At 37.5% G+C, this 18,641-nt stretch overlaps 1 protein-coding gene across 4 annotated transcripts in view; it reads left to right on the plus strand.

The window, feature by feature from the left end:
- The first annotated feature begins 919 nt into the window (after nt 1-919).
- The window catches only part of phf21b (PHD finger protein 21B), a 93,927-nt gene continuing 76,205 nt past the window's right edge, over nt 920-18,641 (plus strand). Inside the window, exons 1-3 of one of the 4 annotated variants that reach the window (XM_037760986.1) lie at nt 924-1,409; nt 1,800-1,825; nt 1,980-2,039. In XM_037760986.1, coding sequence (XP_037616914.1) covers nt 1,400-1,409; nt 1,800-1,825; nt 1,980-2,039 — 96 coding nt within the window. In that variant the 5' untranslated portion in view covers nt 924-1,399. Of the gene's footprint in view, nt 1,410-1,444; nt 1,826-1,979; nt 2,040-18,641 lie in introns of those variants that run through there. The other 3 variants (XM_037760985.1, XM_037760984.1, XM_037760987.1) reach the window with 3 other exon arrangements.

An 18,641-nucleotide genomic window follows, 5' to 3' on the forward strand; every position in this document is an offset into this window, starting at 1 on the left:
GAGTACTTTTACTGCATGGAGCTTAGAATACTTGTGTACTTTTACTGTGTGGGCTTAGACTACTTGTGTACTTTTATTACTGATATTTTAACTACATGAAGCTGATAATACTTGTGTATTTTTACTGGTGACACTTTATATACTTTTTTTACTTAAGTAAGATTTTGAATGCAGGACTCTTACTTGTAACAGAGTATTTTTACACTGTAGTATTACTACTTTTATTTAAGTACAAGATCTGAGTACTTCTTCCACCATAGATGATTACAATTATTATTATTGTATGATTGTTATAACATTGGTATTCTTTTTTGGATGGATAAATATAGATAGATAAATAAAAAATAAATGAATAATAATTAAGTTATATTTTTTATATTAATATATAAATATTATATATAATTATATATATGTATTATATTTTATTTTATTTAAAAAAATATTTTCTAGCTCTATAATAACATAATGTTTGTGTATTTTATATTTAAAGTCATTACATCATTACATGTGTGAAAACACAAGTTTTTACAAGAAACTTTGATATGATTTGCGATGTTTTAATAATAATATCAGTAATAATAATAATATGAACTTTATATATACAGCATCTTTCAAAACAAAGTTACAAAGTGCTTTACATAGTTATACATGGAAATGAAATACCCAAAAATAATTTAAAAAACAGAAGGCAATAACATGAAAAATACAAGACATGTTGGGAATAAAATAAGGTGCTTGCATTAATAAAATAAGAAATAAGTAATTTAATAGTTGTTTTATTGTTTTTACTTTTGCTTAATTCATCTACTTTTATTGTCTTGTGAGTCACTTTGTAACATCTGTTTTGTATAAATAAATGTATTATTTATTTATTTATTTATTATTTTAACTACTCCTTGAAGTAGTTGTAGCTCCCCCGGCTCACTGCGCATGTCTCTCTGCTCCATCCGGGAACTTCAGAATTACCATTGACAGCCGAAGCGCAACTTTTCCTCAGGCAAAGTGAAATCAAGCCGCAGACTCGGACAAAATATAGTCCCCGTTTTTCAACTTAAAATTACCGAAAGAAAAGCTAACCCGCTCCCCCGTCGGACCCCTCGACGTTCGGCCGTTAATCCGGAGAGGACCCGACCGGGGCCTGAGCTCTTTCTGCCGGGTTTGGAGCACTTTTGAAGACGGGCGGAAAGTGGGTGATGAGTCCTAGCCTGTAAAAAGAAGCGAGAACTTGCTTTTTTTGCAGCCCGAGTAGTTCTTTCTTTCAATTGTTATTGTCGCTTTAAAAAAATCTTTTAATTCACTTAAACTTGGTGTCGGTCGCGTCGAAAGTGGGAGAAAAGTGCTTTTCTGGTCGGAACATGGAACTACAAGGCCTGCAAGAGGCGTTGAAAGTAGAAATCCAATGTCATCAGGTAAAACATCGTGTTATTTCTACCCTTCTGTGAGCAAGTGAGAGCAGAGAAACCCGAGGAGAGGTGCACACTGAGAGGGGCTGGAGCCGCTAATAATGTCGACACCACGGCCACTAACTAGTCCCATCTAAGTGCACTTTTCACAGTTACTTTTGAGCTAATTGTCATCGGTGTTTTCGCCGAGCAACAAGAATTAGGAGTGATAATAATGCGGTGGTGGCGATCCGGACGCGACCTGAATATTTATGAGGTGCAAAGAGTCGCTGCTGCTGCTGCTGCTATCAGCACCGCTTTGTTCCTCCCTGTTACACTATAAACTTAAGACTTTTTTACCATTTTACTCCTCCATCTTCTCCATCTCCATCAACACCTTTTTTTAAAACAAACTAGTTGCACAGATGAAGCAAGACCCACAGGTAAAATATAATTATAAATGTGGCTTCTTCTTCACGGTATACGAGGCGAAACTTTATCAGCATCTCTTCATCTTTATTCATCTTCATCGTGACTTTGCTGGAAATATGTGAAGTTTAAATGTCCAAAAATGATCCACTTGTTTTATATTTGTAGGATGGAGAGCTGAAGAGACAGCTGCACGACAGGAGAATAACAGCCCTGAGCGATAAACAAGTAAGCTCCTCTATGTGTTTGTGTGTGTGCCCGCCGTGCAGGCTGCTCTCTCCGGATACAACTAGACACAAACAAACATGGTGGCTGGTAAAATGTGTGTGTTGCACTGCTGGCTTCTTCTTCTTGTCTCGGCATCTCAAAGTTGTGTAAAAAATGTTAGCGTCCATTTTGAGTAGGTCGACATGTTTCTCGAGAGTAGAGAGGCTAATAAAGGAGCAGCTAGCTCAACTATCCGGCTCACACTTTGTTCTTTAAACACCGTTGTTGAAGTTTAGTGGGTGAAACTACCCGGTAATAACGGGATGGAGTTGCTTTTTAACGTGTTTTTAAACGCCGGTTTTTGTTACTTTCTACTTAGTCTGGTGCTGTTATTTCTTCTCGGGTCACATGATCCACAGCGCTGCATCTGATTCGCCCACTTTCACTTTTTTTCTTTACTATCTTTTATAGCTAGCAAACGGTGTCCTATATTAACTTTGGAGCCGGGTAGCAGCAGGTCTGGCTGGATGCTGAGGAGAGAGAGGCCGGGTGGTGGTGTTCAGCACCGCGGCCAGCTCCTCTGCTCTCCTCTCCTCTCCTCTCCTCTCTCCTCCTCCGGCTCCGCTTGCACCGCCCCGCCGGTCGGTCCCAGCCCTGACAGCGGGGACCACTGGGTCCGAGGCCCGTTACACCGAAACAACCAATAGTTCCTAAAATGTCCGAAAACTACGACCTGTTATCCCAAAAACAAAAGCCCACTGGTCCAAAGGCCCGGTACTCTGAAAACACACACTCTAGAGCTGGAGTTCACTGACTACTTCCCAGACTCCATTAAGAAAATGCTCAATTTAACAAATAACGTATAAATTGTAATGTGAATCATAACGTTTGGCTTTGAATGACTCCCAAAAGAAATACTTTGAAATACTTTTAATTTCGGCTGATATTTAACTTTAACAGCTCTTCTGTGAACTAAGTTAACTAAACAAAAGTGAGCTTTTGCCAGACTCCATTAACATTTTGCTCAATTTAACAGATAACGTAACGTAAATCATAACGTATGGCTTTGTATCACTCCATTAAGAACTACTTGTGTATACTTTTCATTTCGGCTGACCTTTAACTTTAACAGCTCCCCTGTGAACTAAGTTAGATAAACAAACTTTTGCCAGACTCCATTCACATTTTGCTCGATTTAACAGATAACGCATAAATCACAACATATGCCTTTGTAAGACTCCCTAAAGAAATACTTTTCATTTCGGCTGATTTTTTACTTTTCTGTGAACTAAGTTGTATAAACAAAATAGGGCTAATAATGGACACACATCTTCCCCACATTAGCATTAAGTTTTCCTTTATTTAGCCTCTCGTTGTTCAATGACTGCTGGCCTTACTACCCTCCATACTCCATTAACATTTTTCTCAATTTAACAGATAACGCATAACGTAAATCATAACGTATAACTTTGAATGACTTTGAATGACTTTGTATGACTTTGTATGAGAAATACTTTTCATTTCGACTGATATTTAACTTGAACAACTCTTCAGTGAACTAAGTTAACTAAACAAAAGTGTGCTTTTGCCAGACTCCATTAACATTTTGCTTAATTTAACAGATAACGCAAAACTTAAATCATAATGTATGACTTTGTATGAGAAATACTTTTGATTTCGGCTGATATTTAACTTTAACAGCTGATCTGTGAACTAAGTTAAATAAACAAACTTTCGTCAGACTCCATTAACATTCTGCTCAATTTAACAGATAACGCATAAATCATAACGTTATTCATAATGTGTGGCTTTGTGTGACTCCCAAAAGAAATACTTTTAAATACTTTTCAATTTGGCTGATATTTAACTTTAACAGCTCCTCTGTGAACTAAGTTAAATAAACAAACTTTTACCAGACTCCATTAACATTTTGCTCAATTTAACAGATAACGTATGAATCATAACGTATGGCTTTGTATGACTCCCAAAAGAAATACTTTTAATTTCGACTGATATTTAACTTTTCTGTGAACTAAGTTAAGTAAACAAAGGTGGACTAATAATGGACACACATCTTCCACACATAAGCAATAATTTTTACTTTACCCTCTCGTTGTTCAGTGGCCTTACTACTTTCCAGATTTCGTTAACATTTTGCTCAATTTAACAGATAACGTATAAATCATAACGTATGGCTTTTTATGACTCGCAAAAGAAATACTGTGAAATACTCTTCATTTCGGCTGATATTGAACTTTAACAGCTCTTCTGTGAACTAAGTTAAACAAACAAACTTTTGTCAGACTCCATTAACATTTTGCTTAATTTAACAGATAAATTATAATGTAAATCATAACGTATGGCTTTGTATGACTCCCTCAAGAAATACTTTTAATTTCGGCTGATATTTAACTTTAACAACTTTTCTGTGAACTAAGATAAACCAACAAAAGTGTGCTCTTGCCAGACTCCATTAACATTTTGCTCAATTTAACAGATTACACATAAATCATCACATAAATCACAAAGTAAATCATAACATATGGGTTTGTATGACTCCCTAAAGAAGTTTTTAGTTCCGGCTGATATTTCACTTTAACAACTTTTCTGTGAGCTAAGTTAAATAAACAAAAGCGGGCTAATAATGGGCTCATAACTTCCCCACATTAGCAATAATATTTTTGTTTATTTAGCCACTGGTTTTGTGTTTTAGGAGGCCTGTTTTCTCCATCTTGAGCACTTGTTTGTTCTCGTTAAACTTGCTGTATGTTAAAAGCCACACATCCAGTTGTTAATCCAGTTTCTAGCAGTGATGCTGGCCTTGAATCCTGAATCTAGTTAGTGTTGTAGTATTTTCTTTCCTCTTCTTCTGCCTCCAGTTCGGTAGTGGAAGCTTCCATTTTGAGAGAGAAAAGGGGGGTGGTTCCCACCCCCCCCCCCCGTAACATGGAGAGGAGAAAAGTCTGCAGAGTTTCGTGCAGGAGGAGGAGGAGGAGGAGGAGGAGGTGATGGAGGATGAGGAGGCGGCGGTGGGGGGGGGATGGGCCCCATTCATGCCTAACATTACCATTTTGATTGCTTTGATGCTGTTTTTGGTTTGGACGGGGGGGAGGGGTGGCAGGGAAAAGAGAGAGACAGAAAGCCCAGTCAGCACTGCACGGCCATGTTTTTAATCACTACACTCAGTTATTCTTCTTTTTTAGCTATGTGACCTTTACTACTTCTTCGGCACATACATGAACTGCCGCTTTAGGAGAGATTTAACGATAACGATGGCTAAAACGAAGCACACTTTGAGTCAACATCTGTTAGGCCCCGGAATAAACTCGCCTTGAACTTTAAGCTGCTAAGAGAGCGAGTATTTATCAGGAATAATTAGATAACTGTGTTTACTAGTAGGGTGGAGAAAGTGTCTCCTGGCTGGAGGTCATTTCATGGTCACAGTTTGAGGCCTGCAGATGGAAGTTTGTATTTCCTCTAAGTAAAAGAGGGATTTAATTTGGTGTTTGAACGTGGAGCTCAGTCTGCCTTCAGCGTCCATGTTGTGAATAAGAACAAGTTTTAATAAGAGCCAGTGTTTATCAGAGGAGGGGCGACGGGCGGCTCGCTGGAGTTTGATGGATGTAAATGCAAATCAGGAATGATTAGGAAATACAAATAACGTGGGGGGGTGCATTCGTGAATTTGACTGCACTTTTACTCTGCTCCTCATATATCAGATTCAGTATCAGGTATCGGGGTGTAAGAATACTGAAAATCTCTCGCTCGTCCTCCTCGCCATCAGCCTGACTCGTTTTGTTGTCGTCTTTCTGAGATTGGCGCTGCTGGCGCATGTTGATGATGACGTCATAGACAGGGAGAGTGAACTCAAGTTTTTTTTACTATTAAAAGTGTTAAATAATATAACGTTTGGTGCAAATTCTTAGTATCGATACAATAGATTATTTACCTTACAAATCGATATACCGTGAAGGACAACTTGCCGAGTACCTATCGATGTAATTGGATCGTAGGAATATAACTCGATGTAGTAGATGAATACTTGCACGTCTAGTATCAAGGCCTCTCTCCACTATAACGTCTCCATCGACTACCTTTTATCCTTGATAGGTGTGTTTTTGGCTCTTGAAGAAGAATGGATTCATTGATTCTCTCTCTGCTCCACTTGCTCTCCGTTGCATCATGACACCAGTTTTTTACTGACTTGTCAGGAGGAGACGAGTTGTTTTCAGACAGTTCTGCTCCAGTTCTCGTTATTTATCTCTGAAAGCAGATCATCATCGATCAAGAGTGTTACGGCAGAGTTTATAGCAGTTGTATTTATTCTCTCTCTGCAGTAGAAATGTTCCTGGTCTTGTGGAGTCGCACTGAAACAAAGGCCACAGCTACTTGACTTGAAAGATTTCCAATGCCAGCAGTAGTAAAGTCATGTTGAAAGGCAGCATCTGTAACCATGGATACGCCTGCTTCTCACACATTCAGTGTTAACACTTCATTAAGTTTCCCATCTATACAGGGAGGTTATTTTTAATATATATATATATATATACAGGGCTTGACATTAACTTTTAGCTCTCCAGCCACTGTAGCTAATGGTTTTACAGTCAGCGTTCTCACTGGCCACAATTTTGTAGTTGGGAAGTTTATTTGATTAAAGTTGACGATGGTGTTTCTTTTTATTAGAAGAACTAGATATTAACCCTTTTAGTGTTGACGTTATTAGCTGGAGGCTAAACAAAGGAACGAGGCTAACACTAGCAATGAGCTAAAGTTACACATGTAAAATATCCTCTTGCTGTGTTGTTGGCTGCCAGAATCCAGATATCACAGACATTAGAGATGATAAACTGTGATTGGAGGCTCTAACGAGCTACAATATCAGAGAAGAGTTTCAGAGATGGAGAGTAAATGTTGCTAATAGTTTAGCCTTCTGCTAACAGCAGCCGTGAGCTGTTGGCTGTTAGCAGAAGGCTAAACTATTAGCAACCCTTTCTCTCCGTCTCTGAAATGCTTCTCCGATATTGTGTGACTCTTTTTGACTGACTTTACTGAAGGATAGTTAACTTTAGGCATTCAAAGATTTATACGCCCCCAATTTATCTTTACAGCGCTGCCGTTGGCCACCAGCCCGCTGGTCAGACGGCTGGCTACTTAGCTAGCTTAGCTTGCTAATTCCACCATGCTGTCATGCAACACAGAAAATGAGGTGAACAAAGTCATCACTCATCTGGTGATAGCACGGTGCTTTCCTACGCTGTGACAAGAGTGTGTGGGTGAAGCATTAAGTTTTTAACTCATTTAGCGACTGGCTAGTTAGCTAGCTACCTTGCTAATTCCACCATGCTACAGAAAATGAGCCCAACAGCGGACAGCGCTGGGTCACGGCCCCTCTGCCTCACGGCCCCTCTGCCTCACTCCTCGCCGCTAGGAGACTACTTTACCGGGAGGAGAGCAGGCGTTAGCTAGCTAGCTAGCTCGTCAGTCTCCGGACAAGCTAGCTACCTAACTAACGTTAGCCAGCCGCCTGCTCCTCCTGAAGTAGTCTCCAGCGGCGTAGGGGTCGGCTAATCTATCGAAAAACTAGTGTCACATTGTGATGAGTTTATTATTTCAGATGCATTTTGAGAACACTTTAAATATATATATATATATATATATATATATATATAGTATAAACTGTCTACATGTCAGAGGGAGTGACTGGAGGAGTTGTAGTAGATCAGCTGCTCTTATTTGGATTTGTCTGTGAAGAGAAGCTTGCGGGCCTCTGATTGGATGACGTGCAGGAAAAGGCGGGTTAAGAAGAGTCTACTCACTATTTAAAGTAAATGTTTTATTTATTATTATTATTATTATTATCAGCCTTGTTTCTAATGAGAAGCGGAGTGTTTTCTGGATGGGTGGATATCCAGGACTGTGCTGTGTTTAAAGGTCATGACTAACGCTGTGTGTTCTATTTCCATACGGTTTATTAATACTCTGAAGTACACACTATGTACTAATACAGTGGCTGTTAGTGCACAAGAAATTAATGTGTCAAGAAGTATTGTCACATTAGACTTTTGTTTGATGACTGTTCAGATGTATTAAATTAATATAATTTCAAGCATTTTGTTTGGTAGCGATGCTGCAGTTTGTAGTCTTGTATGATGGCTGGAATAAGGACTGCTGCATTTCCAATGTTTCTCCTGGTTTACATTGGGAATTCACAGGTTAAAAATTAACATCATTTAAGTTGAGTTTGGTGAAGACGGCCAGGAGATTACAGCAAAACAGAAAAGAACAGTCTTCGATGGAAGTGAAGGACAAACAGAGTGATTATTATATTGTTTTTTATGCTTCAGTTGTGTATAGTAGATGTTCATAATATGTTTAGTATTGTAGTTACTGATCAGTTCACCTGTTCTTGTACTTCTGCTGCTCTGTATGCCATTAATTAAGTTACCTTATCGTAACACAAACTTTGCACTTATTGAAAATATTTTTGTTTTCTGGATCTGCTGCTTCAGTTTTATTATTCCACTTGTTCGTGTCCAGCTGTGAGCAGCTGCTCTGTTTCCTTCCGAGTGTTGCATTGTGGGATAAAAGTCAGCACATTTTACACTCAGAAAACCAGGTTACTCCGAGGAAGCAGTGTACATGTAGTAACCTGGTTCATGTAAAAACCTGCCGACCTTCTTTTAGGAACATGGCGTACTGACTGCAGGTGTTTTAGGTGTTGACACCATGCTTCCTGTCTGGAGATATTCAGCTGTGGGTTTATAGAGACGTGACGTCTCTCTCTCCTTTCATCCCGACTCTCTGAAGTCTCTGTCAGGCTCACATGTAAAAAAGACGATTAGAAACCTGGTTACTGGTAAACAAGACATCATGTCTCTCTCTAATCCTCCTCCCTGACTGGTTTATAACATTAATCTGGTTTCTGAGATGCATGTAAACAGTCAGAAAACACCCTCACTCAGAAATGTAGAGTATCCATGCTGGCATGATTAAGTATACTTCTGTTTAATTTTCTGTAGCAGAGTAATATACGGAAAATTAAACTGAAGTATACTAAAAAATGCCAGCATGGATACTAAAGTCAGGGCTTGACGATAAGGATACCCGACTGCCCCGTGGCAAGTAAAATGCCATGTTGGGTTCAGTAAATCTAGCAACTAGTTAGGGATGTTAATAATGTTAAAATGTTAAACATTTGTTGAGTGACGGCATTTTTAGACTGTTTACATGCTTTTCAGTAACCAGATTAATGTTAAAAACCTGGTTTCTGCATCATCATCTAACAACAACCCTAAAAGTACTTTAAAGGTCCCATATTATAAAAAGTGAGATTTTCACCTCTTTGATATTATAAAGCAGGTTTAAGTGCTTTATAAATACTGTTAAACTATCAAAACGCTCAATATACAGAGAAACACACACAGCCCGTATTCAGAAATTGTGTGTTTGTAACAAGCCGTCAGGATTTCTGTCCATTTGTGATGTCACAAATATACAATATTTAGACCATTACACGGTATTAAACGTAAACATTCTAAATGTGTCCCAGTTTATTTCCTGTTGCAGTGTATGTAAATAACATCAGCTGACAGGAAGTAAACATGGACCCAAACTGTTGTCTAGCAACGCAATTCCTTTGCAATTCCTTTGAAATGCACTAAAACGGAGCATTTCAGGCAGAGGGTGAATACAGGTATATTCAGGCAGACAGAATGAGGAAAATAATGTGTTTTTTGAACATTACAGCATGTAAACATGTTCTAGTAGAAACACAAAATACAAGTATGAACCTGAAAATGAGCACGATATGGGACCTTTAACACAGTTGTTATGTTACCGGGTATCTAGCAGTGAAGCTGTAGTAGGTGACAACATTTTAATATCATGTATATACTTTACATAATGTATGAATTATAATCCTGGAGATGTTAAATGCTAATAGTAGGTTAACTCTTCACTACGTCCCTGAATCCTTCCATAATCTGAATTTTATAGTCAGTTGATCACTGCTCAGAGTTCATTCAGCTGCTTTGTGGAGGAGTGGTTGTATAAAGTGATTTACATGTAATTTACTCACTCAACAAAGTGGATTCAGTTGGATTACACACATTAATTTGATACAGCGGTGTACATTTTTTACTCAAAATATGGTGAAGTAAAATGAATCAGAAGTAGATTCAGTACAGGAAGTCTTAAAGAGCATTAAATTCAGTTAACAAAAAAGTCCTTTAGAAGGTATTAAAAGTCTTAAATCTAATTTACTAACACCATAAATCTTAGTCTCTTGCTTTCTGTAGGTAGTAATGTTAGTTATAGATGTTTCTGTCTGTGATTACAGGCTGTCAGGAGACTTTATAAACCTGTAAACTATCATCACACCTGCAGCAAACACTCTCACTACTATCAGCTGCTGTGGATTTTAGTCAAAACTTCCAGATCGCTTTAATATTATTAATTATGTCATTAGAAGTTACTGCATGGAAAGCACTGAAAACATATGATATAATGTGCTGAATTCCAGATATTAAACTGTGTTCAGAAGCTGCAGAAACGACTTGTCCTCCTCCGGCTCTGCAGGTGACATTAAAGTGGCTGTAACTTGTTTACAGTCCCGTTAAAAGCCGTTTAAAGACGACACCGTTTTTTTCTCCACTAATTTCCTTTTTACACATACATTAGTCGGCGAGGGGTCAGCGGTCAGCCCGCCGTTAACGCCGCTCCGTGTCATACATCAGCTCTGCTCAGTAATTGGAGGTTTGAGAGGCTGGAGGAGCTGTTGGTCGTCTCTGGGGGGAGAGTTGGAGGGGGCGGGACAACGTTCCCCCTCATCCATCCATCCATCCATCCACACCATCCATCTATCCATCCATCCCTTCCATCTATCAGTCCCCGGTCTCCTAAAGGTCTCAGGGCGTGGTGGTCACATTTGTCCACGTATAGACGTCGTACGGAGGCCGGCGAGCGGGCCAACTTTCCCACCAAACGGAGGCTAATCCCAGGGCGGCTCATTAGGAGCTCCTGCAGGGCTGATTAGACCGGGGGAAGGTTTAGGATGGACTAACTTTAACACGGCAAATTGGTGTAAAGGACCGGGGCTCCCTGCAGGCTCTCACACACCGCCGATCTATACGTTTAAACACCGTCCTCCTTCCTGTCTTCTTTCTTCTTCTGTCTCTGAAGCTGAGGGAAGATTTAACTGGATAATTACTGGACCTACACAGCCTCGCTGTTACACACTTCTAACAGTGTTTGTCAGTATTTTACAGTGAGAATGTGCAGTCAAATTGGTCGATTTTAATGGTAGTTGATGAAAGAAATGAAAGTAAAGGACTCAATATGCTTGAAAACTAAGTAGGTCATACTCCACTAGTTTCACATCTTTACACACCTGGACAATAAGGCATAATTATATGGAAATACATATACCGGAAATTATAAAAAAATGTTGGACACAGACGCCAAATTGTACTGTCAGAAATGTGCGGTGGTCTGACGAGCACTTTTCTTGACGCCTGTTGATGTATTCAAGCAAAACAAGTGTAAAAATTCAGCAAAATATTTAATAATGAAACAGAAACAGGAGCTCTCAGTGACATATGTAACGGTTTACATCGTTTATGTTTATATCCTGTAGTATTTAGGTAAAGGTCTGTTACTTCAGTCGTTCTTGGTCAATTATTTGGTTGATAGTAGGGATGCTAATTTTGAAAACATTTCTTAACCGTTGACCGACAAGATTTGTGCCTCGCATGCAGCGGTACGCCAGCTGCAGTGTATGAGGACTACAGACAACTGAGTCCCCAGTTCACCCGTACGGGAGCGTATGCTGCGTTCACTGTCTCCAGTTCACCGTCCGGGAGCGTTAATTTAGCAGGCATCCACTTTCCCACGTAGAGTAGGACACAAGACAACCTCTGGTTCAAATATTTAATGATTTCTTTAGAAAAGAACAGTTTTCTTTCTCACATTTCCTTTGGATTTGCAGTTTAGATGACATCTATACCTTTTTTTTGATTTGATCATTTTCTGCTAATATAAAATGCTAAAATATATGAATATAATAATAAACTACTGCACAGAAATCATCGGTACATTAGTTAATAATATGGACCCAGTGAGCGTCTCTCGACAGGAAGTGTTTCAGGTTCGTTTCCTTCGTCTCTCCGAGGCGTTTCCTCCTCCTCGCTGTTGTCGCTAACTCGTCCATCAGTATGAACCGAAGCGTCCCGTCTGTCTCTCTTCACTCTGATGATGAACTGGAAGTCTGTCCGGGGTGCCTCAGTGCATGCTGGGATACGCTTCAGTCCCATCACCCTGAACAGAAAGAGGTTCTGTTTACTTTACTCGGCTCTGATTGCCAGGAAGCAGTCACATCCATCTTCCAAGGCGAAGAGTAAATGTGAGTTTGAATCATGCTTCCATTTTAACACCTTATTTTGAAGTTTTTAGGGGCAGTTGTCTTCCTGTAAACACTTCCTGTCCTTCTCCGATTGATCCGACGCCTCTTGTTTGATATCCAGACTTTAATCCTGCAGAGAAAACTGTGTTTTCAGAGCGTTAAGTAAGACAGATGTAGATGAGTGTTGATGACTATAAATCTGCCTCTTCTGCAGCAAAACGTCAATCTAATTTAAGAGCAGCGTAGCAGGAGACCCGGTGATGACTTTTCCTCAGTCGCTTCAGCTTCTAACAGCAGGTTGTTTCTGGGGTTAAAAGGTCGTTCCTGCTTCAAATGAGGGTACAAAATGTGCCAGGGTCCATTCACATTTCAGGGCATTTTATCTTCAGTCCAACTGTGATTGTTTCCTGGAGTTAGGAAACTGCTTTAAAGGAACCGGCTGACATTTTAGAGATGAGAGGATCAGTTTCATCTCACATTTTTATAGACCAAACTAATCGATTTATCTGGAAAATAATCAACAATAGATCGTTAGTTGCAGCCCTCTAGTGAACGTGGATGTGTTTGTCGTAAAGCTGGTTTGAGATGCTGCAGACTTCCTCCTCCTCCTCGTGCAGTCGTTGCTCCGTCTGACGGCGTCTTATTAGCGAACAGCAAACAGTGATTTCCAGCCAGCGTGAGGAAAGTGCTGATGTAGCTGCTGGCAGGCGGAAGAAGAGGATGAATTAACCCGTGTTGACTGTTTCTGCCTCTGAAACACTCTGTCATCTCTCCTCCTCACACAGCAACAAGAGTGTAACGTAAAGAAGAAACATCATAACTCTCCTTCTACAGCGGGAAACTAAAATCACTACATAACTCACCGGTTTATCAGAGGCCTACCGAGACACAAGATTTATTACTTTACTGTAGATCTGCATCCTAGAAATGCTTTAATCCCCAACTCATCAGTTTTTATCAGCTCTATTCTCTTTAATATTTCAGCTGCATCTTATTAAAATGGACTCCTGCAGTTTTATAGGTCACAGTTCAATAGAATTTTCTTCTGTATTGAACGATGATTTAAGAGCGTCGGTTTGTCTTAGAATGGCTCAACAAATCTTCAGAAATATGAATTTTAATTCAGTTTTCCTGTTTTGGAGTTGGCTAACTTTTTCTAAAAACCTTAAAAAAAGAACTGCTGATTTAGATTCCTCAACTACATTACAGATACAATCTGCTTTATTAATAGGACTGCAACTAATAATACAACTTTTTTTCAGAAAATTACTTTATTCCCATAATATTCTGATTTGATCTTATTATAAAGATTTCTTTGTAAAATGAGGACTTTATTCATGTTATTTTGACTTTATTTTCATAAATATACATCTTATCTTAAAATGTATGACTTTTTTGTGAAATTACGGCATTGTTTTTATATTATAACTTCTTTTTCTCAAAACCAAAGATGTTTGTAGCAAAAATAATATTAAAAATAAATATAGCCATTAATACACTGATAAAATGTGACATAAATTGATATTTAGTTTTTAACTGATTTTTATATTTATATAATATAATACATATAGTATATTATATTGTAAATAATACACTAATTAGTTGATTCCCTTATTTATTGACTGTTCTGTTTAATTTTCCCTTTTATTTATGTATGTATTTATTTGTATTAATAAAAAAAACCCAAATAATACATAAAAAAATTAATGCATAAATAAATAAATACAATTTAAAAAAGTAAAATTAAATAGAAGAGTAAATTAATAAATATGTCATTAAATGTAGCAAAAATATATAAAAAATAAATGTAGCCATTAATAATTGATAAAATGTGACATAAATTGATATTTCTGTTTTAATTTGCATCTTTATTTATTTATCTTTGTATTAATTCCATTATTTAATTAGTCTTCTGTTTAATTTTCCCTTTTATTTACTTATATATTTAATTTTATTTATAAGAAATAATAAAATAAAATGCAAAACTAAAATATAAATGCAAAAATACAAAAATAAATGAATACATTAAAAAAAATAATAAAAAATAGATAAATAAAAGGGAAAATTAAACAGAAGAGTAAATAAATAAGTGAATTAATACAAAGATAAATAAATAAAGAAGCAAATTAAAACAGAAATATCAATTTATGTCCCGTTTTATCAATTAATTAATGGCTACATTTATTTTTTATATTAGTTTTGCTACATTTAATGACATTTGTTTATTGATTTATTTTTTATTTTGGCAGGTTTCCTAATACTTATTACTTAATATTTGTGACCATGTGCAGTGTATTGATTTGAACGTCTGTACCCTCAGCAGGTGTAGAAGTAAACGTTGACATGCCGTCGTGTTTAAGATGTGAAGTCATTAGTGAAGAAGAAGAGTTGCTTTCTTCTTCTGTGGTGTGTGTTGAAGGTTGCAGGTGGAGCGAGAGAGAGTCTTGGTATACTGGGATTATCCTCCTCAAAACGCCGTGAAAATGGCAGTAATAAGTGATAAATTGCCTCCTCTCCTGTCCGTAGATGTTGTGTTTGTGTAGACAGTGGGTTCAGTAATCTGCATGTTTAGTTTATGAGCTCTATCTGCTGCCCTTTGTGCTGACGTATTCTCACCACAACGCCGTGTCATTGCTCAATTTCACGCAGACCTGCAGTTAATTGTTGCTGTTTCATGGACATCAGTGTGTTTTCACCGACGGCGGACACACAGAACTGTTTCCTTCCACTGTTACACTCAATTATATATGGGCACGTTTGGTATTTATAAAGTTCAACCTGATCCAGTCTGAGGAGGATCACCAGGTGTGTAGTTCACTGACTCACAGATCAATCAGGAATCAGAGCTTCAGGTTGTTGTGATGCTAATCAATGTAAACACTCACAGTGTGATGTTTTATTAAGGGAGGGATGCTGATGTCAGTATCTGCGGTGTTAATATGGAGCTCGTGTAGGCAGCTTGTTGGAGGTCAGTTAATGTGAGTTGAGTTGTGAATGGTTTCAGTCTGTCTGGAACAAAAGCCGCTCTCATTTGTTTCCTCCCTCGGCGGAGCTTCAGTCTTCCTCATTCACATCCTCACCCTTAATGAACTTCCTCGCATGTTCTCAGCCCGGTATCGTAGCAACACGTTTTATCACCGGCCGGTCACCTGGGCCTCGGCTTTGTGCGGTCGGTACAAGAATAGAAGTAACAGGAACAGCTAGACCTTCACAATAAAAGCATATATAGATAGAGTTTTTATTTGAAGGTAACGTATGACGCGTATTAGGGCCTTTGTAGGTAAAAAGAAATACGGAGTCGGGGAGAGGGGGTAATATTCAGAGAAAAAAGATTTGTTCTCGTAAATTTACCACTTTAATTTCAGAGAATATTCAGGTTTTTTCTCATTAATTTACCACTTTAATTTCAGATAATATTTTATTTTTTTCTCATTAATTTACCACTTTAATTTCAGAGAATATTCAAGTTTTTTCTCATTAATTTACCACTTTATTCTCGGAGAATATCCGTTTTATTTCTCGTATATTTACCACTTTAATCTCAGAGAATATCTCACTTTTTTCTCATTAATTTACCACTTTAATCACTTTAAAGTTTCCAAGTATTTTTTCATAAATTTACAACCTTAATCTCAAAGAATATTGAAGTTTTTTTCTTGTAAATTTACCACTTAAATCTCAGATATTGTCTTAGTTTTTTTCTCATAAATGTACCGCTTTAATCTCGGAGAATATCTGAGTTTTTTCCCCATAAATTTACCACTTTAATCTCAGAGAATATCTTATTTTTTTCTCGTTAATTTATGACTTTAATCTCTGAAAGATTGTCTCAGAATATTACCCCCCTCCCTCTGCTCCGTAGTTAGTATTTTTTTTAACCTACTCCATGGTAGTGATATGTTTAGAAAAGTGAATCTGTTTTCTGTTGTTCACAGATCCAGTGAGACCAAAGTGCGTCGTTGTGTTTCTGTTTGTTGTCACTCAGGTCGCTGGCGTTCATACGCTTCATATTCAGTCCGTTTCTTTCTTCTTCCTCCCACTCGTACGTCCACGTCTCAGCCGTCCAGCTGACTGACACCATGAATAACGTCTCTCTGATGAGAACGATGAGATTCCTCGACACGAGAGCGACTCGTGTGTGCGAGTGCTTTCATGCATAACGGATGACCGTTCAGCTTTGACTCACCGCTCATCTGTCAATCAGCTCACAATAGTGGACCGAGCTCTGCTTTTTATTCTAGAAACCACAGAAAACATGATGTTGGTGTTGTTAAACTCTTCAACTTTCATTTCCAATTCAATCCAGAGGAAATGTGTTCATCTAAACGCTGTTATACCTGAATACATTTAGAAATAAAACACTGGGACGCCCCTCCTCACCTGTCCTGCTGCTCACCTGTAAATCAGCCCTGCAGACACTCCATGAACTCACCTTGAACGCTGTAATTTAATGGACGATTTCACAGATTAGAATCAGGTCCTTCTTTCATGTAGAGGGCGTTAGGAGAGGCGGCCATGTTGACTTCTTCCTTGATAAGGTTTTCCGGCTCGTCTCCGTGCTGAGAAGCGGCGGGGCCGAGGCTTTGGTCAGCAGCGTGCACCGTCAGCAGCCCCGGGACCCCGACCCCCCCCACCCCCACAGAAAAAGGCCCATGTTATCATCAAACGCTGAGCTGCAACATCTCAACCCGCTTTATGGCAGATTATTTTGACAGTTACCATGACGGCAGCATCTGAAATGTCTTCATGAGAGATTTCAACAAGGAGATGACCTTAAAACTTTTTACCTTAAAGCTGCTGACTGAAATACTTGTATATAAAAACACAAAAGACATGCTTTATGAGGGTATAAAAGTACTTATTTGTCATAAAACCATCACTATAAACCAGGCCGGTTGGTAAACATGTCATGTACAAACATCATGTACTTTGATCTGATGCTGGTGCTACAGATCTCAGGGAATAAATATATATATATATATATATATATATATTTTTTTTTTAATAAATTTACCACTTTAATCTCAGAGAATATTTTTTATTTCTTTTCATAAATTTACCACTTTAATCTCAGAGAATATGTTTTTTTTCATAAATTTACCACTTTAATCTCAGAGAATATATATATATATTTTTTCCATAAATTTACCACTTAAATCTCAGAGAATATTTTTTGTTTTTTTTCATAAATTTACCACTTTAATCGCAGAGAATATTTTTTATTTTTTTCATAAAATTACCAATTTAATATCAGAGAATATTTTTTTTATTTTTTTCATAAATTTACCACTTTAATCTCAGGGAATATATATATATATATATATATATATATTTTTTTTTTTCTCATAAATTTAAGACTTTAATCTCAGAGAATATATAAAAAAAATCTCTTAAATGTTCCACTTTAATTTTAAATTTCTACAATTTTCTATAGATATCGCGATAACACAGTTATTGTGAATTATTTTGGCCACGGTAATCATGCAGTGATATCGTGGAAGCCCTAATTCAAAACTATTTAAGTAAAATTACAAAGGTATCCGCATTAAAATATATTTGTACTTCATGCAGATTATTGTATCGTAATTATTGAGGCATTAATGTCGCAGCTGGTAAAAGTAAAGCTCACCATTTACTAGTTTATTTATATTTTATATTAATAATCTGAATCTGCAAAGTGAATAACAACAAAATATATTTAGTGGAGTAAAAAGTATATTTGCCTCAAAAATGTGGTAGAGTGATAAAGTATAAAGTAACATAAAAAGGAAATACTCAAGTAAGGTTCTTAGTTATTTGTACTTTATTTAAGTACAGTATTTAAATGTGATTTCCAGCCCAGGAAATCAAATCAAAGCTTTTGTTTTTTTGTGTTTTATCATTAGAGATTAAAAAACATTCAGCGAGCAGCTTCTCATATTAAGACGACACTGACCGTAGATTTATGCTTTTATCATATTTAATTTGCTTTAAATCTGTAGGTAATTTACTTAAAGGTCCCATATTGTAAAAAGTGAGATTGTCATGTCTGTTATAGTATAAAGCAGGTTTAAGTGCTTTATAAATACTGGGAAAGTATTGAAATGTTCAATATACGGAGAAATACCCACAGCCCGTATGCAGTAATTGTGCGGTTGAAACATGCCGTTCCATTTGTGATATCACAAATATACACTATTTAGACCATTACACGGTTTTAAACGTAAACATTCTAAATGTGTCCC

This window comes from Sebastes umbrosus, chromosome 23 (assembly GCF_015220745.1).
Source record: "Sebastes umbrosus isolate fSebUmb1 chromosome 23, fSebUmb1.pri, whole genome shotgun sequence".
NCBI classification, from domain to species: Eukaryota; Metazoa; Chordata; class Actinopteri; order Perciformes; family Sebastidae; genus Sebastes; species Sebastes umbrosus.